Source organism: Peromyscus leucopus, chromosome 6 (assembly GCF_004664715.2).
Source record: "Peromyscus leucopus breed LL Stock chromosome 6, UCI_PerLeu_2.1, whole genome shotgun sequence".
NCBI lineage: Eukaryota > Metazoa > Chordata > Mammalia > Rodentia > Cricetidae > Peromyscus > Peromyscus leucopus.
The window spans coordinates 132,876,417-132,899,122 of record NC_051068.1 but is presented as its reverse complement, the minus strand read 5'-3'; the positions used below and the strand labels follow the sequence as shown (position 1 = coordinate 132,899,122).

Here is a 22,706-nt window from a genome sequence, read left to right as displayed (position 1 = left end):
TGATAGTATCAATTTTTAAAATGCATTTATTATCTTCTGTATAAAAGTAGTACTTATACAAGGGCATAATTTGTATTTCTATGTTCATATTCACATGTCTTTTGGGAAATATGCAGTTACATTAGTGCCCCACCTCTGAAAAACACGACACTGGTATAATGTGGTGATATGTTTCCATGTGTCCATAGCAGGTTACTTCTTTAAATTAAGATTTTATTTTTAATTTTGTGTACGTGTGTGTCTATGTGGGGAGTATGTGCATATGTTTACAGGTGACCATGGAAGCATCAGAATCCTTGAAGCTGGAGTTTCCCAACGTGGGTGCTCAGGACTGAACCTGGGCACCTACAAGAGAAGTACACGCTCTTAAGCACTGAGCCATCTCTTCAGCCCACACTGTGTTTCTTCTCCCTTTTTTCCCTTAGATTTATTTTATAAGTATGCGTGGCTTGCTTGCGTGTGTATGTGTACTGTGTGCATGCCTGGTGCCAGTGGAGGGCAGAAGAGGGTGTCTGGTCCCCTGGAACTGCAGGATGGACATGGACACAAGAGCAGCAAGTACTCCTGACCACTCAGCTGCCTCTCCGATGTCCCCTCCCCACGCTGTTTCTTCCTCTGAGGCCGCATTGTATTTGTTTCCAGGTGGTCACACCACGGAGATCTTGAGGCTGGTTGGAAGCTTGTCCCCTGCTTACTCACCTAGGCATTATGTCATTGCTGAGTCTGACGAGATGAGTGCCAGCAAAATCCATGCTTTGGAACGTTCTCGAGCCGAGAGAGACTCTCCTACCAAGGTACGTGATCATTCCTGTAAACTGCAAGCTGCCTGTTGAGGTTAATTATCTCTGAAAAGAATTCCATGGTCTTTCAGTGCCCTGCCCCCAATAGGCAATACAATGTGTACTGGTGGAGAAATGTGTATCCTTTACTACCAAGAGAAAAAAATTTCCTTAAATCTTCAAATTAAAGGTAGTTCTTACTCTCTTATATTATTATTTTAGAGAAAACAGGTTTTTTTGTTTGTTTTGTTTTTGTTTTTCGAGACAGGGTTTCTCTGTGTAGCTTTGTGCTTCTCCTGGAACTCACTTGGTAGTCCAGGCTGGCCTTGAACTCACAGAGATCCGCCTGGTTCTGCCTCCCGAGTGCTGGGATTAAAGGCATGCGCCACCACCGCCCGGCAAGAAAACATTTTTTCATTGGATTTCAATTGTGAAATTGTTTTGATTTATAGTTACATATATAAGGCATTCAGGATTACACTTCTTGGGTCTTCATTAAAGTTCTTTATTAATGTGTTATATTTATCATACTTAGACCTGTGATTGCTTTATCTTCAAATCATATTTGTATTCACCTTTAGAATTATTTCTCTATCACCTATTGATGACTTTATTTTAGCATTTTAATCAATAATGTAAAAAAAAAGTGAAGCAAAAAGAAAAAGAAAAGGTGAAACCACATCTTTATTGAAGAAGAGTTGCTCCTTGTGTGACGTTGCATCTTTTTCTGTAAAAGTTACCCAGCACAGGGCTGTATCAGGTAGCTCAAAAGAGGACAGCGGATAAAACTCAGGCCGACAGAGTCTGGGGCCCAGAGAACAGAATTCATCTCCCTAGGGGCAAGCCCTGTACAAGATAAAAGTGGGAAGCTATTGGCTCATGTTCTCACTAGCAGATAAAGATGGTTTCTCGGCAGAGGACTGAAGATAATGTACAAGAGTAAGATAGAAACCAGGTGGTAAGTTTTGCCTTCTGTGGCTGAGGGACTCTGCTGTATCATGTTGAGCTAGGTTGGCTGGTTCTTGGTTGGACATCACGGTCCACTAAATGGAGCTTCCCCCTTCTCCCTTTAGTCCCCACCCCACCACATACTCTCACACACGCACACCAATTTTTTAATAAGTCGTTGTAACTCATAATTATTATTCCAAGCTAGCATATTGTTAAAATGTACTCTTGCAAAATATGCTCTACATCAAACAAGATCAGAATATGAATTCAGCCGGCCAAAAATGTGTGGCACTTTCCCTATGTGTGAGACCAGCTGATGCTCCCATTTCTGTTTTAGGGAGCAAGCCTGTAAGTTCCCAGGACTGCTCTCACAGTAGTAAGACACCACAAACCAGGCAGCTCAAACACATGGATTCCCTTAGAGTTCTGCAGGCTGGAAGTCTGAAGTCAAGGGGTCACGGCATCCCGCCTCCTCAGAAGTCCCTAGGGAAGACGCCTTCCTTGCCTTTTCCTGGCTTCCGGTGTTTCCTGGCAGCCCTCAGCCTCCCTTAGCTTGTAGCTTCGTCATTCCAGTCTCTACCGCTGTAGCCACATGGCCTTTCTGTCTTCGTCTGCCTGTCCTATGGGGATGCTGGTTGATTTAAGCTGTTTTTAAATGCTGGTGTATCTCATCGTCAAAGTGGTACCCCAGTAAGGAAGGAGCATCTCTATTTGTACCTTCCCTCTGTCACTTCTTTTCTTGCTGAGGCAACCCAGCCACCCTTAGGAGCAATGGTGTCCCGTTCTGAAGGGATCTCTTTTCTTGAATCTAGTACCGGAAAAAAGGATGTAGGGAAGAGTTGTCCTTTGTGCTGCTTAGTGCTGCTTACCACTCTCCGGCATACACCCCCTATCCCCACCCCACCTTTGTGTCTGGGTGTCTGTCTGGGTAGGGCAGTGTAGGGCATTGGAGAGGCCAGCAAGGCATGCTGAAGGAAAGCTGCCACCTACTGGCCGCATACGGCGGTACCAGGAGCTGTCTCCCCTGACAGCCATCTTTTCTACCCTCCTCAGAGCTTAGTAGGACTAGGATAGGAAGGGTCTCGTTGAGGAACGCAGTGGTGACCACATGTGCTGGAAGAGCCCATCTGAGTCATGAATACAGAAAGGTCTGGAACTAGACTGTACAGTATAGCAACCATCTGCCACATGTGGCTTTTCACATCTCGGTTTAAATTAGTTAAACGAAATTGGAAAGTTGGCCCAGCAGTTGCACTCGCCCATTTCTAATACTTGCCAACCCTCTGAGGCTGGCAGCCCAGGAGACAATAGAGCATTTCTGTTGTTGCAGGAACTCACATGATGCCAATCTAGACGTATGTTTAGATTATAAGTTGAAAATGAAACCTGATCAGACATTGTGAAGAGAACCAGGAGGTTCAAAGCAGAGACTTCTGCCAAAAGTTAATATAAAAGGGCAGAATATGTTTTTTACTTCATGCTGTCATTGAAATTCAGGGGAAAGTCCATTAATTAAACAGCTATAGTTTGCTTTGCAAAGAAGCAATCTCAAAACAAGGAAGATTCCTTGGAAGAATTAACAAAAAAGATTACCACAGTTAGACTTTGCAAGTTAATACTTATTTATGGGTTACCCAAGGTCCGGGGATTTCCAGCATGGGATATCTGAGGGAAAAAAATCTGCGTACACTATGCTCTTATGTCTATTAACATTATTCCTCTAAGACAAAACTTTATCCACACAGCTACAGCTCTGTCAGGCATTCAGGGCAGGAATGACTCTAGATGCACCAAGCTTCTTATCCGTGTACTTTATTTCTCTGGGGTGAAATCCATAGCTTCAATTCCATCCAGTTCCCTCTCATAGTCCTGCTAATGACTAAGCTCTTATGCTCAGCCTCATCTTCGTCCTCCTTTTCTTCATTCTCCATCTCTACTACTCTCTACTCCTGGCTCAAGAGTTCTGCCTTACCGTCTCTATTACCTCTGTGTTCTTCTCTTCTCCCTGGTTGCGCCGTTCTGTCTGCTGTACAGAAAATGCCTGTCTTTCTTTCCCTGGCCAGGTGGTTCTCTGCCTCCTCAGGAAGGTTGCACTACCTTCCACCTTGATATGTGGAAACCTCTCTTGTTCTCAGTCAGTTGCTCTGGAGAGCCACAAGGCCTCAAGGTGAGGAGATGGTCTGAGCTTCATTTGCACAAGAAACAAAGCTATGTGTCTCTTGCCAGCTTGTCTTTGCCAAGTACTGGCTCCAGCAGGGAAGTCAGTTACCTACAAGTTCAGCAGGTCTGAGGAGCTGATCTGTTTGCCAATCGTTCTAGGAGTATTGGGGCACGCAAGAATTTCATAGCAGAAGACAGCTGAAATATTAAGAGCTGGATAATATCAAATATTCATAATAAATGGTGTGCCTTTTGTCAGACCCTTTGCTGGTCAAAGTATAGCTTTAATACACAACTGAATCTCTATAATATATTCTTGTGGCCCACCACACTTTTTTTTTTTTTTTTTTTTTTTTTTTTTTTTTTGGTTTTTCGAGACAGGGTTTCTCTGTGTAGCTTTGCGCCTTTCCTGGAACTCACTTGGGAGCCCAGGCTGGCCTTGAACTCACAGAGATCTGCCTGCCTCTGCCTCCCAACTGCTGGGATTAAAGGCGTGCACCACCACCGCCCGGCTCCCGCCACACTTATTAGATTAATATTGCTGAAAATATTCACGGATCAGTAGTTGAACTTAAAGGAATTCTCTGGGGGAAAGTGCAAACGATTGGGGGGGAAATCATGAAATGTTAAAAATGGGAGGAAAAGAAAAAAAGAGTCCATAGTAGATTTTGCAAGGCAAGCACTTGTCTCTCTGATTCTCTTTGTTTTAATGTGATTAAACCTCATGATGAACTTGGAATATAGGTCAGTGATAAAGTGCTTGCCTAGCATGCTCAAGTCCCTGTGTTCAGTCCTCAGTGCTGTGAGGGAAGAACTGACCCAGGGTGACATTGGCAGCCATGTGAGCTCAGCTTATCCCTGTTCCTTGTCTACTGAGCTCTTCTCCTTGGTTCAGGTATTTCCTTGAGTGTGTTTTAGGAAGGGCAGTGCATCTTCAGGGTGTTTCCATGTCCGAGAGTCTTTGTTGTGACATTATACCCCCAGCATTCTTTGGCTTGGAGTACAACTTCTGATCCTCCTTGCCTGGATCTCCCAAGTGCTAGAAACACAATTGCATACCACCATATCCAGCTTCATAGGATTCTGGGGATCAAATCCAAGGCTTTCTGTATTTGAGGCGAGCACTCTGTCAACTGAGCTACATTCCCAGCCAACATTTGCCCATTGTGTATGAAATCATCTTACCATATATGTATATGGTATACATATATATATATATATATATATAGTTTCATATATGTAAATAAAAAGATTCTATGTCTGTCGCTATATATGTTTCTTTCTGCTTGTTCTTTCACTGTTTCATGATGAACAGAAGGTTTAGACTTCAAAGTCAGGGTTGTACTCCAGTGGTAGTTGCTAAAAGTTCAGTGTTTTGTGTTGATTCCATCTGTCATGGTTTGAATGAGAACGGCCCCCGTAAGCTCATATGTTTGAATGCTTCTTCCCCAGTTAGTGGAAATGTTTGAGAAGGATTAGGAGATGTGATCTCTCTTTCTCTCTCTTCCTCTTTCTCCCCCCCCCGCCCCCGCCCACCTCCTGGAGGATCAGGAGGTAAGGTTCCCAGCTTCTGTTCCAGTGCCGTGCCTATCTGCTTCCCACCATGATTATCATGAACTAGCCCTCTGAAGCTGTAAGGAAGTCCCCAATTCAGTGCCTTCCTTTATAAGTTGCCTTGATCATAGTGTTTCCTCACAGCAATAGAACAGTAACTAAGACACTATCTACAACTGATTTTTCTATATAATATTTGAAATGAATCTAATTTCTATGTGGTAAAACAGTTGTCTCAACCCAGTACCATTCATTAAACAGTCCATTCTCTATGCTTCAATATACACAGAAGATCATAGGCCTTTAATTCTAGCATTCAGTAGGCAGAGGTATCTGTGAGTTTGAGGCCAGCCTGGTCTATATAGTGAGTTCCAGGACAGCCATAGCTATGTAGAGAGACCATATCTCAAATGAAACAAAACAAAAACACAGTCTGGCCCTTAGCCCTCTATTTACTGGCCCATTTGTCCATACTAAGTCAGTACTAAATCCCATTAGTTGTTTTATTTAGAACTGTTTAGTGTTTCTTCCTTTTTTTTCCCCCCTGAGACAGGGTTTCTCTGTGTAGTTTTGGTGCCTGTCCTGGATCTTGCTCTGTAGACCAGGCTGGCCTTGAACTCACAGAAATCTGCCTGGCTCTGCACCCCTCCCCCCCAGTGCTGGGGTTAAAGGCATGCATCACCACTGCCTGGCTTTTCTTCCTTTCTTTTTACATAGTTTTTTAAAAAATTATTTGATGCATTTACCTAAATTATTCTATTATTAATAAAAACTCAGGAGTCAGAAATCGAGAAAAACCTGGTAAATCCAAAGAGCAGCAGAGAAAATGATTAGCTGGCCCTACTCTCCACATTTCTCAGATAGAAAATGCCCGAGAACCTGTAAATCCCTCCCTACTGCTTCCTGGGCATCTCTATCGGCTCACTGGGTCCTCCAACATCTCTATGGCAAATTCTGACCAGCTGATCATTGACTCCACCTTCTGGTTCAAGGTTTAGCTTTAGCTTTATTGGCAGTCTCAGAGTGTCAGTGCAAATAAATCTCCCACATTTCCCCCTTTTTGTCTGAATAAAAAGGAAAATTTTAACTCTAACACAGTAATACTATATACAATAAGAACAATTATCATGTATTGTCTAAATAAAAGGGGAAGTTTTTAAACTTAACAAAGTAAAACTATGTACAGTAAGAACAATTATGTAAGATTTACATTCACAATATCAAGTCTATTTGCATTTGACAAATTCCTAGAAAATACTCCATTTTCTATCCTATCTTGGTGAGTTCAAAGTTTTGTACCTAATTTACTTTTTATCCTAACTTGTATTACTGACCCAAAACTTTCTTTTTTAGACCTCAAAATATTTTCTTAGATAAACAACTTAAGTGTCTCTCAATCTTATACACTTTACACCTCTTTTGAGAGTTTCTTTTCTGAATTTGGTAACAAGGAAAACTGTAACTGTATCTAGTCTTCAACTCCATCAGAGACCCAAGAAGGAAATAATATTACCTGAGTAAACAGGAAGTGCAGAGCAAACAAATCCAAAATTATAGAAATGACAGAGACATCTGGCTGCCTGGACAGTCACCCAAGGTTCCTCTCCAATGTTGGGGCATCTATCTTTGGCCTACAGGCCTAGAATATATGACAAACTTTTCTGTGAAGCAGGAATTCTGAAGGACTGTCCTTGTCTTGGCAAAGTATGGTAGTCACTTTTTGTGTGTGTGTCTTGCTGGTCCAGTTTGGACAGAACACTGTCAGCAGTCGAGGCAAGGGTGGTTTCTTGCCCAGTGGTGCTAACCTTGCCACAATGAAAGCAAACTCCATGTGGAGACTCTTTGATGCCCATCATCCTTTTTTGGAGTAAATTGGTACCACCAGGAGCAGATGTGTCTCACTATCATGAAAAGCCTTATGTTATTAAAACATCTTAAATGTCATATTGTGTAGCCCTGAAATGTTTAAAGACCATCTCTCTAGCTAAAATATATCTCTGTTTGACCTTTAAAATATATCTAACATTGCCATGGATTTGATTTTAGATGACTAACTAGTAACCTGTATTTCTGAATGATTCTACATAGTTTGTAATAATTACTTTTTTTTTTTTTTTTTTTTTTTTTTTTTTTTTTTGGTTTTTTTGAGACAGGGTTTCTCTGTAGCTTTGGAGCCTGTCCTGGACTAGCTCTGTAGACCAGGCTGGCCTCGAACTCACAGAGATCCACCTGCCTTTGCCTCCCGAGTGCTGGGATTACAGGTGTGCACCACCACTGCCCAGCGTAATAATAATGTAAAGAATGGAAATTTACATTACATTGTTAAATGAGCTGTATAGGTACAATACCTTAAACAATAGTAGAAACATATATACAGTATAACAAAAATAACATTAAATTTGTATAACATACAAAAATACCTTAAATAAGAGTAGAAACATACATAGAATATTCTAACAAAAATAACCTTAAGTTTGTATCAATATACAAAAATCCATACCAATGTAAAATATTTTAGATTAATGGGTTTTTTAAAGTTTAAAATTAGATTTAGTAATCCACTCATTTATCCTATCATTCCTATATTCCTGTTTTCCTTTTGAAAGAGATTCCTGAATCTAACCTCCTTTGCTACGTTTTTCCCCCCTAACCATGACCAGTAACAACTTGAAACCAATCCCCGCCCCCTCCACCCTGTAAACAGTGACAAACATACATAATCCAAAACGACCAAAAACTACCCACCTCACTTCTTGGAAATATGGGTGTTGTGTTCTTAAAATTACTTCCTGTTGTCTGGGGGCAACAGCATCTTTAAGGGACCCTGAGAAAATTGAGATAATGGTCAAGTCCTAGGAGAGCTAGCTCTTGTCCAGTCTTGGTGTGATGGGAAAGTGCAGAACTTACCTGGAGTCTCAACTGGAGTAGTCTATGAGGCTGGACCATCTTAGCTAATCACTTTGAAGTTGTCCTGAGCAGTTTGTAGTCCAAAGCTGATCTTTAGGTAGTCTTTGTCAGCTTAGTGACATTACCACAATCCAGGTGGATCTGTCATTGCAGGGCCCCATCATCTTCTTAGAGACCTCAAAGGTTACTGCAGGAATGGTCACAGTTCACTACAGAAAACTTCAGTATTTTAAATGTCATATGCAGCAGATCTCTGAGAGGTTAAAGGACCACACTTTGTTAACTACATCTGGGGTACACAAACTTAGTTCCTAGTTACCAGCCATAGGAAGCTGGATGAAGCCTATCTTTTAGAATTAGTACTCTGTATGACCATTAATATCATGACAGAAAGTTTAAATACATATGTGTGTGTACATATTTATATATATATATATATATATAATCTTATAAATTTTGAGATAATATTTATACCTTAAGAAAAGTTTTAAAGAGTCAAAATGAAACCAAAGGGTTATGAGATTAATGACAAGAGAATAGTCCCTTAATTTTGGTTTTCTTCTGTCCCATACCAGGTGGCTCTTCTGACATGTAGAGAACAGCAGAAACAAACATTTGGGGAGATTTATGAAATTTTATTCTATTGGAAATGTGCTATACCATTAGGCCAATTTACTCTTTTGCTTGGGACATTTTCTCTGGATGATTTGTCCTTCTTCTTTAGATGTCTCATTTGTCCAGTGATCTTCAGATTCCTTAGTTGGATACTTATTCTTCTGGAAAGACAAAAACAAAACCCTGCCCCAACCCTAACTTTGGGGAGTTTTCCTTTTTGGCAGGTTATGTCTGATCAAATGAAAGGCGTTTTAGTCTTCTAAGTTAGTTTAGATTGAATGCCCATGCTGTTTCATGAACTATCACCTCTCCTAATCAAGAGGCCTCTGAAAGATCAGCAACTGTTGTGCCCTGCTTATATACAACCTGAATGGTCGCTGACTGTTCTTAGTAATACCTTTTAATATTTTTCTCAGAAGCATTGTTTATGGTTTGTTTCAGAGATTGGAGGAATGTTAATCTGTTTTTTCCATTACTGTAACAAATCATGTCCCCATAAATGCATTGCTATGTTAGACACATGGCTTTAATTTCCCTACCTGTCCTTCTGGCCCTATACATTCAACCCACCTTGTACTTTGTTTTATCTGAAATAAAGTTCCAATCCCTAGAAGCTGAATATTTACCTCCTGAAGAGACTAATCTGTATGCCAAGATTTTGGTGAAATTGTTACATCCGCAGCTGTGTCCAGTAAACCTTCAATCAGTAAATGTCATTTATTTATAGATTTAGCTTTGGTCTTTGATCATTTATAGACATTTGCCAAAATACTTGTTTTATGGTCTGTCTTGAAAATTTTGTTTTATCTGATGAAGCTATTGTATCATCCAGAGCAGTATGGCTTTTAACAATAGACAGGCATTAAGTCTTTTAAATGCTCTGACAGGGAATGATTGAATCACATTTGATGTTGGGGCCTGCAAGAGGCCCTCTAAGATGCTTCCCAATGGTAAAGGGTTACCTTGTGTATCCCTTAGTGATCTGCACTCATTAGTCCAATGCTGGCTTTTGCCACACCTTCTGGCATATTCCAGGAGGCTGGAGCCTTCTGTGTAGATGTAATTCTAAACAGTCTTATTAAATAAGAAACACCAAGCCAAATAAAGAGTTAAAAGCCCAAGAGGTCAGAGCACTAGCGAATAGCCTTTAGCTTACCAGTCATTGCCATCCTTCCCCTGAGAGAGAGACCTTCTCCTGTGTGACCGTCTTTTTATTGCCTTCCTGTTCTGCCTTCTCATTGGTTCTAAACCCAACCACATGACTTCCTCATCACTGTCTATACAGACCTCCAGGTCTCTGTGGTTGGTACTGGGATTAAAGGTGTGTGCCTCCATGCTGGCTGTGTCCTTCAACACACAGAGACTTTGCCTGCCGTGTGATCAGGATTAAGGGCATGTGCTACCACTGCCAGACTTCTGCTAAATGGCTTGCTGTTAGCTCTGACCCCCAGGCAACTTTATTTATTAATATACAAATAAATCACATTTCAACACAAATAAAATATCACCATACTTCTGTTTGGATTATCTCTCTAGAAAAAAAGCACTGTTTCTAGGAATACCTTGTCTACAATCCTTTTTCTGATTAACCTTTTTACCACAATTAAAACAGCTAATATTTTGATTATTCTTAAAATTTTTAGAAATCACTTCTATCAAAGTATTATCATAAATGTGAGATCCATATCAGCTGTATTTTGAATCCATTCCTCCAAGGGTGCTGATCTTGCCTTTAAAGTCCTAATTACCCTTTTGCATTCTGAATTAGCATTTTCAAAAGCCAAAGATTCAATTAATATTTATCTAACTTCTGGATCTGATTATCATTGTATTTACAGCTGAAGTCAGTTTTTGTTTAAAAAAAATCAGTAAAGGCTTCTTTTGGGCTTTGTATAATTAACTAAGTTATGTGGGAATATTCTCTTCGGTTTATAGTTTATTTTTGTGTAGAATTTTTATGATGCCAGACACAGAGAATCACACCTATAATCCCATCACTTGGGAACTGAGGCAGGTGAATTGCTGTGAGTACAAGGCAAGCCTGGTCTATATAGGGAGTTCAAGCCAACCTGGACTGCAGAGTGAGATTCTGACTCAAAAAAAAAAAAAAAATCAAGATGAAGAAGCTAAATAAATTAAATTTTAAATAATAAAATTCAGTGAATTTTTAAATGTTTTTGCCAGTTTGTAGAAAAGTATCATTATCAACCTATTTATGATAAACATGCAGCATATTTTGAGTTTTAAAATTTAAAAATATAACTTTATTAAGTAAATGATAGAGGAAACTTTCTCTATATTCCTTTTATTTAGATTGTAAGAAATAATTCTTTTCGTTTTTTATTTGTGTGTCTGGGTGTGTGAGCATGTGTGTGTGCCGTAGGAGGTCAGTGCTGGGGTCTGAGCTCTGGCTCTGGAAGAGCAGTGAGCTAGCTTAGCTGCCGAGCCACCTCTCCCGACTCCAGATAGTTTTAATAGTAGTGAATTTTAGATGCCTAGTCCACTGTGTTTATAACACGAAAGTAAAGCGAAATGAGTCTTCTCAGTTTATTATATGGTTGTACTAGTAAACTTCTGAGTCACCTCATTACCTTTGTGAAAAACCTTTCCCTTGACTAACAGCAGCCTAGATTAGAGAACTAACTGAGAAGCAGTGGGCTAAGACACCCCTCCACCTCCCACCCCACCCCACCACCGCCCAGAAAGGAATATTTTCTTGTGAAATCAGGGGCGTGAGAAAATGTCCCACCAGGCATCGGTGGTGCACGCCTTTAATCCCAGTGCTCAGCAGGCAGAGCTGAACTCTATGAGTTCGAGGCCAGCCTGGTGTGCAGGGCAAGTTCCAGGATAGCTAGGGCTACACACAGAGAGGAACCAAACAGAAACAGTGTCCCCAAACTTCTAAAGAACAAGTAGTCTCCACTGGGATTAGTTCTGAAGTAAAGAGTAACTGAAGAGGTGCCACCAACCACTGTGGGTAGTAACCTCTCTTAGAGAAACGGTTCCTGGAGCTAACAGTGATCCGCACTGGAACCGGTTCCAGCTGGGCTGCTCACACCCCCCACACCGCCCCAGCCAAGCCTGGAGGGCAAGGAGGCCCTTTCTGGGTGTCGCTGTGGGCTACAGTTCATCCTTTTCTTTGCTTCTGAATGGAGCCTTTGCTTTCCTGAGTGCCTCCCTTGACAACCAGCTACTCCTGCTAACTTCTTGAGATCCTGATCATATGACTAAAGGGAAAGGCACTGTGGCCCTGAACAAACTATTTTTTAAAGTGCATTTTTAATTATAGAATGAAAAGTTCACACATACAACAGCGAAGTTCTCGAAAACAGATTTGAAAGGTTAAAAAGTAGAGCCAACCTTCATTACTTTGAGTTTTCCCGCTGGTCTGTCATTAGCCTTCCAGTGTTTTCCCAGGAAAGGATGATTGTTTGTTCATTCATTTTGGAAACCTTGAGTTCTGATTCTAGACAAAATACTACTGTGAAGATCGAAGCGATTCTTCATCGATCGACTAGATCCTAGAATCAACCCTGACAGTTTCTTTCTTTCCTCTCTTCTGTCCTACGCATATTTTATTCCTTTTTGTTTCTTTCTTAATCTGAACCGTTTAGACAGTGGAGATTAAAAGGAAATCTGGGCCTTGCTCATCACTGTCGCAGCCCAGTCTCTAGAGGTAGCTGTGGTGCTGGCTGGCGTGGGTCCTACAGTGCTGATCTTCGCCTGTACACGCGTGCATACGACCAAGGGTTAATCCATGTACATGGAGTCATATAGACCATGTGGAGGGCTTTGGGGAGTGGTTGGGGGGTAATTTATAAATCAGAAACTCTGTATTATGTTGTTTAGGGGGCTTTTCCCCCCACTTAACTCTACACCTTGCTGGTTTTCCATGTTGGTACACATCTGTCCACTTTGTGCTCTGTACCGATTGCCTGGTAAACTGTAGTATTGATGTCTCTCTCTCTCTCTCTCTCTCTCTCTCTCTCTCTCTCTCTCTCTCTCTCTCTCTCTCTCTCCTTTTGAGGCAGGGTTTCTCTGTGTAACCCTGGCTGTCCTGGAACTCACTCTGTAGACCAGGCTGGCCTTGAACTCACCGAGACCTGCCTTCCTCTGCCTCCTGAGTGTCTTTAATCCTGGCTGGGATTAAAGGCTTGTGCCACGACTGTCCAACTGTAGTAACCATTTTAATTGATACAGATTCTGCAAGCATTCTTATGACTGACCAGATTTTCTGTGCTGATTATGGTTGTTGCTGTGATTAGAAGAAAGCTAAGCTGAACAGTGTGTTGACAAGAAAAGGCCCGTCCACCCTTCCCTGACGTCGCCTTCTGGCAGATTGTTGAAACACCATAGGGATTATGAAAGAGTACACATATGTGGAGCAGAGACCAATGTAATGGAAATCCCAAACTCTTGTTCTGTTCTCAGTGAAAACCACGTCTCTGTTCACAGTTGTAGATAATCTACTTAAGCCAAGACACAAAGGAAACTCTGAGGCGCAAATCTCACACATGCTGCACTTACTTTGGGCTCTCGTCACTTTGCGTCACATTCATGGCCGTGGCTGTCCATATTTAGCTTCCTAAAGCACTTCATTGCCCCAGTCATTCATTATCCTAATGTTTCCAGAGGTTTCCTTAATATAAAAAGGTATAATTGGAACCAAAAGCCAATGTCTGTCAGAGGTACTGTTTAAAAGCGAGAGCTGGATAAAAGTATCTGCCATTAGTCATACCTCTTTGTTTTTACCTTTCACCTAGAATGAAATAATAAGTACTGAGAGGACAAATAAAACCTTGTGTTATATAAATAGCTGTATCTAGCAGCAGCAGCAACAACAACAAGCTAAAAATCTTATCAAGTGTTCGGGTTTTAAAAGATTTTAGGGGCAAACTGGACACTGGAAGAACTGAAGCTGTTTCACATGGGGCTTAACTCTGAGAAAATAACAGTGAGAAGAGACATGGTATTAGATCCCGGAAAGGGGTGTTTAATAAAGAGGAAATAAAACAGGCACAATAGTGAAATCTTACCAAGATATATTAAATATGATATAAATAAATGTAGAGGTGTATTCTTGGTGTTTAAAACTGGTATTTTTAGCTAGCCCCTTCCCAATTAAATATTATAGCAGTCAAAATTCTTGTGCTTTTTTTGTGTGTGTTTCTTTTGAGACAAGGTCTCTTTATTATGTAGCTCTGGCTGTCCTAGAACTCCTATGTAGACCAGGCTGACCTTGAACTCCTAGAGATCCACCTGCCTCTGCCTCCTGATTGTGAGTGCTGTGATTAAAGGCATCTGCCACCTCACCTGGCAAAACTCTGGTTTTTTAGAATACTTTGTTCGACTGTAAATATTTGCCCCTCTTGACAGGCATTGATATGGTTAGTTCAGGTCCATTGGTTAACAGAGTCAAGGCTAGACCGCTCCTGCTATCACAGGACCACCTCAACTGCAGCGGAGAAGACAGTCACCCTAGGCACAGTGGTTAGGATAACGAAAGCTCACCAGAAAGTGAACAGTGCATGATGCTGTGGAAGTCACACTGGGATGGGCAGAAAAACAAAATCAGTTGCTCATTGGGCCTTGAACAAGATGAGGACACAGAGGAGAGGCGTGTTTCAGACACAGGCACATCACAAAAGCACATCACAGGGTGTCAGATTCCTACATGTTGGCCCAGTGTCAGAGTGCGGGTCCCAGGAACAGAATGAGTGAAGGGACCCTGGAGGGGAGATGGGGGCGGGGTGGAGGCAGATGACGCCACAGGAACTTCCTCTGTCACGCCGAGGAAGATGGGAAGTCCCGAGAAAGATGGGAAGTCCTGGGAAGATTCTGCTCAGATGTGTGATGCCTGAGTTACAGACTCTCACTGCTGTACCACACGGCACAGACAAAGCCTTGCAGCTTCCCTCCCAGTCAGAGCTGCACTGACTCACTCAAGTCAAGGTATGAGAGGGGGAAGCAGTTGGACTCCGTATGATTTGTTTTAGGTAATTTTTTATATGTCTGAATGTTTTACCTGAGTGTATATATGTGCACCGCATGCATGCCTGGTGCCCATGGAGCTCAGAAGCAGGCACCGGATCCCTCGGAGTTGGAGTTAGCAGTGTTTGTGAACCACCATGTAGGTGCTGGGCCATGGACACAGGTCCTCTGCAAGAGCCATCTCTCCAGGACCTGTGTGATTTTTCTGGAAGTCGAGTTAGGAGGATTTCCTGGCAGGTTTGATCGGAATTTGAGAAGAAGAAAGTCAAGCATGACCTGGGAATTATTGATCTGGGCCACTATAAGAATTCTGTCGTTGGCCTGGAGAGATGGCTCAGTGGTTAAGAGAACTTGCTGCTCTTTTGAGGACCCAGGTTCAGTTCCCAGCACCCACATGGTGGCTCACAACTATCTGTTCCTCCCAATTCCAGAGGATAGTACCCCCACTTCTTACCCCTGTGGAATGGACACTAGACATGAACATGGCTCACATACAGAGATGCAGGCAAAACACTGATACACATAAAACAAAATAAATCTTTAAAATATATTATATATATATATATATATATATATATATATATATATGCTTCTGCGTGTGTGTGTGTGTGTGTGTGTGTGTGTGTGTGTGTGGTGTAAGCATACTGTTGCATTGCCGCCACACTCTGGGAAGTCTGTGAGAGCAGCATTCCTGTCTCGAAGTCTCATTATAATAGTGTCTCATATCACCCAGTCTTAGCCCGCAGCCTCCACCATGGCTGAAGACTGGGGACGCCCTGGGCTTGAGATGGGTTTTGCGGGTGCTGCTTGCATTCAGGCAAAGCTTTCCCAACCCTACACGTTTGCTTGCCCTCTCCTTACTCTCCTGGCCTCCGCTCACCTCTTTAATCCCTTTCTCGTCCATCAACCCTTTCGTTCCTTCTGTGTTCCTCCCCATAAGGTCCCACAGGCTTGGAAAATGTTCCTGGAAGTCTCTCCTGTGGGTTGGTGAAGAATTTTCCTCTGCAGACAGGCCAGCTGTGCTTGATGTCATTCCCCCATCCTGCCACCAGGTGGCAGCATACCACAGAACATTGAGCTATTGACCCTGTGCTACGAGGAGACTTTCAGAATGGCTGAGATTATTAGTGTGTATCACGGACTAATCTGGGCATGGTTAGACAGGAGAGTCTTCTCCACTTCTTCTTTGGTGAACATCACGCATCTCTGGTAAATGTTATTGTCTTTTCTTCTTTTTTACATTGTCCTTTCTTGAGTTAGAAAACACTTTACATAGCTCTGGAATCACATTTCCACCTGCAGAAGTTGTCTTATGGACTGTCTTCAGGGACCGGGAGCACACATAGTTCAGTGGTAGCATTGCTTACGAGGATGCACAAGGGTTTGCATTTGGTCCCTAGCATTACGGAAAAACGACTCTTTCAACCCAGACACATTGCTGCAGTACTGTTACATTTATTTCTTCTTATTTCAGATGTTCTTCTTTGAGGTAGTAGAACAGTTCACTTGAAGCTTTACCTCCCCCCAATAAAATACTTCTTGTGTGTGTTTGGTGGTGTGTGCACGCATGGGAGGGGGCCGTGTGCAAACGTGTGCGTGGAGCCGACACAAGGGCCGGTGTCCGACTATCACTCTCTGCCTTATCTTCTGAGTCAGGTTTTCTCCCTGAACCTGGAGTTCATTTTTTTCCAGCTAGGCTAGCAGCCAGCAAGCTCCAGCAATCCTCCTGCCTCCGTCTACCCCCCATACCACTGAGGTACAGGTACACGTGTGATCACAGCCGGTAGTCATACGGGTATACAAAAAGCACTCTTTGTTGTTGTTGTTGTTGTTTCTTTTGTTTGTTTTTTTCAAGACAGGGTTTCTCTGTGTATCAGCCCTGGTTGTCCTGGAACTCACCTTGTAGACCAGGCTGGCCTTGAACTCACAGAGATCCATCTGCCTCTGCCTCCCTACTGCTGGAATTAAAGGCGTGCGCCACCACCGCCCAGCTTTCTCGGGGGTGGGAGGCATTAACAAGCACTCTTAACCACCTCTCTAATCCTAAAGTATTTCTTGAAAACTATGAAGTGGCTGCTAATTGAGCAGGTTTGTATGCAAAATTATGGCTGAATTTTGTGAGAAATAGAAGGGAAGCACATGCCTCTGCCTCAAGACGCTCTTAGTGCAGTTGGAGAGAAAAGCATAGTAGTAGAAGCCGTGAGAGTCGGCTGTCGATGGGGTTGGGGTTGGCTGTCAGTGAAGTGCCCGCTGTGTGAGGGTGAGGACTAAGTCCGAATCCCCAGCACCCACATGAAAGGCGGTCAGTACAGCATGCACCTGTAACCCTGGGCTGGGTGTGCAGATGGGGGGCTCCTGGGAACTCACTGATCAGCCAGCCTTGTCAAATTGGTGAGCTACAGGTTCAGTGAGAGACCTGTCTTGCTGAATAAGGTGAAGAGTACTTGAGGAAGACACCCATGTTGTCCTCTGATTACACACACACACACACACACACACACACACACACACATGCTATTAAGAGCACCACTGAGCAGTGTTGGTGAACAAGAGACAATGGACATCAGTTGTCTCTGAAGCCCGTGCTGCTCACAGTCGGGGTGAGGCCCGGACACTATTTTAGCAGGAAGAGGACCAGAGCCTTAACTCCTGAGCTGTGAAGGCGTTAGCCTTCCTGCTACATGGCAGATTGAGGGCGGGATGAAATGCTACCTTGAAACCCGGGGTTCAGGAGAACGAATACCTTCCCTGGCCCCCTCCTTCTTACCACCCAGGCCCCCTTTCTGCAGCAGTCCCCAGAATGCCCCATTTATAGCCTCCAGGCAAGGAATTAAAGATCAGTTTTGAAGAGCCTGGTTTGCCCCACAGAACAAAGCCACAAGCTCTGACACACGGGTCCTGTTTGTCTTTCACCCTCCAGCGCCCAGAGCAGCCCAGGCAGGGGCCACCACCACCTCATTCATCAACACGGGCCAGGCTTCCCACTGCCTCAGCTGTGGACACTGGGGCCACAGAAGTCCTTGTTATGGGAGAATGTTCTGTGTATTACAGGACGCCGCTCACCAGCAGCCCTGGCCTTTCCACCAGATGCCGGTGAACGACACCTCCCAGCCCACGCACCCACCAGCCGTGACAGCCCTGAATGTCTCCAGTCCATGTCCAGTGGTCTGGGGAGGGGCCTTTCCTCCCGTCTACTCAAAAATCACTGGTTTGAGCCGATACCCACTGACTGCCAGACATAAGAACCCAAACCGCAATCAGCAAAGGGGTTTTGAGAAAAGGAGGGATTGGGGAAGAAAACCGTTATTGTCGGAGAAATGAGAGGCTGTCGTGTCCCTGAGACTAAGATCTAATTTTTCAAAAACTCAGAAATACTCTGATTGAAATTTTTATTGCAAGGGTGAAAACTAAGTCTACGAAGCACTGGACAGTCATACGGACGATTCTGCTATAAACTGTAAGAAAATTGAAAAGCAGGGAGCAAGCACTCGGTCACCAAATAGAATATTGAAGGATATGCCAGGAAAGGCAAGGACACGGGAGAAAAGTTCCAGACGGAGGGATGGCCTAGGAAAGGTTCCCAGACCTGGAAGGACATGACCTTCAAAGTGAAAGGACAGTAACCGGTCCAGTGGGACTGTGGCCACAACAGGGTAGGTCATCTAAGGATTCAGAACTAATGACGAAGGAAGATTCCAGAAATACGAAACAAGACCCAACAGGAAGGGAGTCAGTACAGATCCGTGCGTGCGTGCGTGCGTGCATGCGTGCGTGTTTGGAAGCACAGGAGTGTGGGTATTATGTTAATGATGACATTCTTTGTTGGCTTCTTATCTTTGCATTGTTTGGTTTGGAGGTTTGATCTCCTCTAAAACGGACTTGGCAAGCGTCCACATCCAGCACCCCATTCCACAAGGTGGGGTGCTGCCTTCACAGATGACTGGGCCTGCCTGTCTTCTTGAGAGTTTGACTTTAGGGCATTTGGTGTCTACTGTCAACAGCATCCAAGCAGTTCTACAAAAGAGGGTCGTAAACAGCAATATAAGTGTAATTGCGGGGTTTCACTTCAGGTGTAAACTTTACGTTACCGCTGGTGGTTTAGTGCAGTTCTGTTGTTGTGTTATTGTTGTGTTGTTGTTCTTGTGTTCTTCTTTTCTTCCCCTCCTCCTTCTTCTACTGGTTTTGGTTTTTTCAAGACAGGGTTTCTCTGTGTAGCCCTGGCTGTGCTGGATCTCACTCTGTAGATCCGGCTGGCCTCGAACTTACAGGGATTCCACTACCTCTGCCTCTCGACTGTTGGGATTAAAGGCGCATGCCACCACCGCCGGGCTTTGCGCTTCTCATTCTAACGAACATTAACCACATCCAGTCTACCTAAAAGCAAACTACCTCAACCCAGAAAAAGTCAAATGCCTCAACTCAGAGTAAAGAAAGAGGAAATGAGCAAAATATCCGAGTAAGAAAACGTGTATTTACTACCAAATACTTTTTACCACACCACCCGGGCCCACAATTTCTATCAGTATGTGGCTTACTGGGGGATTCCCTGTCTCCTTCCTTTGAACACGTGGACGCTCTTTCCATAGCTATTAGGCCCAGGAACTACTTGTGAATCCTGGTAGTCACAGGCACACGAGGGACTGCATAATTCCCATATCTGCAGGTAGCAAGGCTGGGTGGTTATCCACTTCAGGGTCAGGCAGGACAGACCGGGGAACTGCATAGGTCGGCGGGGATGCCAGCGCAGAGTGTGTGTGTTCACACGTCCTGCAGATGCCTGGTCAGTGCTCACTCCATAGTAGCCGGCTGTGTGGCTGAGGGAGAAGAGCCGCTGGCTCCCGACTGGGTCCCGATGATAAGTTCTGTCTGCTTGGGCAGAACTGCCTCCCCCCCCCCCCCCCCCGTATTTGTAATACTTCTTTTTTTTTAATTTTATAATTAATTTAATTTTACATATCAGCCACAGATTTCCCTGTCCTTCCTCCTCCCACCCCCCAGCCTTCCCCCCCAACCTGCCCCCCATTCCACTTCCTCCAAGGCAAGGTCTCCCCTGGGGAGTCAGCCCAGCCTGGTAGATTCAGTTGAGGCAGGTCCAGTCCCCTCTTCCCTACACCAAGGCTGTGCAGAGTGTCTCAGCATAGGCCCTAGGTTCCAAAAAGCCAGCTCATGCACCAAGGACAGGTCCTGGTCCCACTGTTTGGGGGCTTCCTAAACGGTTCAAGCTAATCAACTGTCTCACTTATCCAGAGGGCCTGGTCCCAGAACTGCCTCTCTAGGTCTGTCTTCTTCTGTGAGGAGGCCTAGCTAAGATTAGGGATCTTGGCCTCCATCACCAGTTTTATGTACCCACCTGCTGGGTCAACCCATTGTCCTTGTTCCAGAGACAGAACCTCATCCTGCCCCATTTCCACCTAAAAAGTGTATGTTTTTATATACTTTTTTATAGTGTGTGTATACAGATGTGTGGATGCATGTGCATGTGCATGTGTGTGGAGGTCAGAGGACAACTTGCAGGAAATAGTTCTCCTTCCCTATGTGGGCCCTGGGGATTGAGCTCAAGTCGTCAGGCTTGACACACAGTGCCTTTACCTCCTGAGCCCTCTCGGCAGCCCCAAAACATGTATTTTCTAACAGCGATAGAGTTTGTATTTGGAGAATTTCACTGGTTCACAAGAGTCCGCTCAAAACCAGACTACAGCTGGCCCTCATGGCAAGGACCTTTAATCTCAGCTCCTTGGGAAGCTGAGGTAGGTCAAGCTGTCTGTACCATAGACCAAGTTCAAGGCCAGCCTGAGCTGCTGTGAGATCCTGTCTCCAAAGAAGTAAAAGAGGGCTGGAGAGATCGCTTGATGGACAAGGCTTCTTGCTCTGCAGGCCTTAGGACCTGGGCTCGAATCCCCAGCATGTATATGAGCTGAGCATGCTTCTGCATGCTTGTAACTCCAGGGGGGCAGTGGGGGAGGAGGCAGGTGGATCTGAAAGCTTGCAGGCCAGCCAGACTCGCCAAAACTGTGAGAGACAATAAAGCAATAAAGCAGAGAGTGATAGGTGAAGGCGCGGTCCTGCTCTGGCTTCAGAGTGTGCGTGTACACGCACACACACACAGACACACACACACAGACAGACAGACACACACACACACGCACAGACACACACACAGACAGACAGACAGACACACACACACACACACAGACACACATACACACACACACACACACACAGAAGGTCAGGAAGGTGCTGAGGATAAAACTCTATGGTGTGGTCCTTGCCTGGCATGTGTGACATTTTCCATAGTACTATGATACAAGTTCACAAGTAGACCTCGGTGAGTATGGGTATCCCCTCAACTTGTTGTCCCTGCATGCACTGTCCTTGGGGTAGGGAGAAGTGTAGCCCCCACACTCCCCAGGGGCCAAGCCCCTCCTCCCCATTGTTTACCCTCCCATTCCTCCGTCTTAACTGACAGCAGCATTGCCCTGATAAGGTGGGCTGTCTCCCAGCGTCCCTCCTCTGGTCCTGCCACATCTGTTTTTCCTCCTGCTTGTCAGAGTGGTATTTCTTGAATGCGGATCTGATCCCAGATCCCTTCTAACAGCAGCCCGCGTCTCATTCCTTTAGATTCAAGTACGTGCTCTCCAGCCTGACTTTACGGGCTTCACCTCTCTAACCCCATGTCTCCGGCCTTCTATCTTGTTCCTTCTGGGTCAAAATAGAGCTCCCCAAATAGTTCAAAATAGTCCCGTCACAGACCTCTGATGCCGCCCACTCTGCCTCAGACCCTTCCTGCTCCTCTTACACTTCATAGATTTTGTATCTGTAGTGATTCAGATCATGTATCTCCTGCAGGAACCTGAGTTAGGAAATGTTGTTAATTGTTTCTTACTTGATGACTAACATGAAAATTATGTCACATACTGTACCTGTCTTTTGGTTTGCAATTATCTCCATGAATTTCCCTCCGGGACTCCAGTGAGTTCCCTCTCAGTATCTTATCCACCCTCAATTCTTGTCACCTGGTAAGTGCTTGTTAGGTATTTAATGAATGTTGTGTGAATAAATCTACGCTTATAATAAGTACAGTTCTGAAGTTCAGGGTCATAAACAGTTGCTTACGTAACAGAGAATAAAAGGAATTTGTCAACTTACAAAACAGGAAAAAAAACAAAAAAAAAAAACCTCTGTGATCTTGCCCCTGGCAAGACCCAGTGCAGCTGCCCAGGGATGTCATTGATGATAGTGAAGCCTCTTGGCCCTGACTTCTGCACTTGCACTGGGCTGATGCTGCCTTAAGCTCTATTGTTAAGGGAGCAAACGCCGGCTCCGTAGTCATACTGGTTGTCTGAGGAAACAGTAGGTCTCTTACAGCTTATGGACAGAGAGAGGAAACCTCTGCTTCCCAGAAGCCATGGCAAACATCTGCCTCATGGTCTCCTGGGTTGTGTTCCTATCTATTTTAGCCAGTCATAGGAGCCAGGAGTGGCCACTTTTTTGTGTGTGGGAAACTATGGTCATTTTGATTTTGAGATGGTTGGTTAAACCATCCAACATACCTTGGAAGTAATACCTCACGATGCTTAAGCCATTCCAAGCCTATTTGGGGGTTTTGATTGGGGATAAATGAGATGGGATGAATATCACCAAAACCAGCTGGAAGAGTGACTTATCCAAAGGAAGACTGGATATTGTCAAAGGGAGCCCAGAAGACAGCTGTTCATAGAAGGCTTCAGAGGCTTTGGGTCATAATCCACT

At 44.0% G+C, this 22,706-nt stretch overlaps 1 protein-coding gene across 1 annotated transcript in view; it reads left to right on the top strand.

The window, feature by feature from the left end:
• LOC114701360 (UDP-N-acetylglucosamine transferase subunit ALG14 homolog) overlaps nucleotides 1-22,706 on the top strand; it is a 79,572-nt gene that overhangs the window by 5,196 nt on the left and 51,670 nt on the right. The window contains exon 2 of the mRNA XM_028881443.2: nucleotides 643-794. Within this exon, the coding sequence (XP_028737276.1) occupies nucleotides 643-794 (152 nt within the window). The remainder of the gene's footprint in view (nucleotides 1-642; nucleotides 795-22,706) is intronic.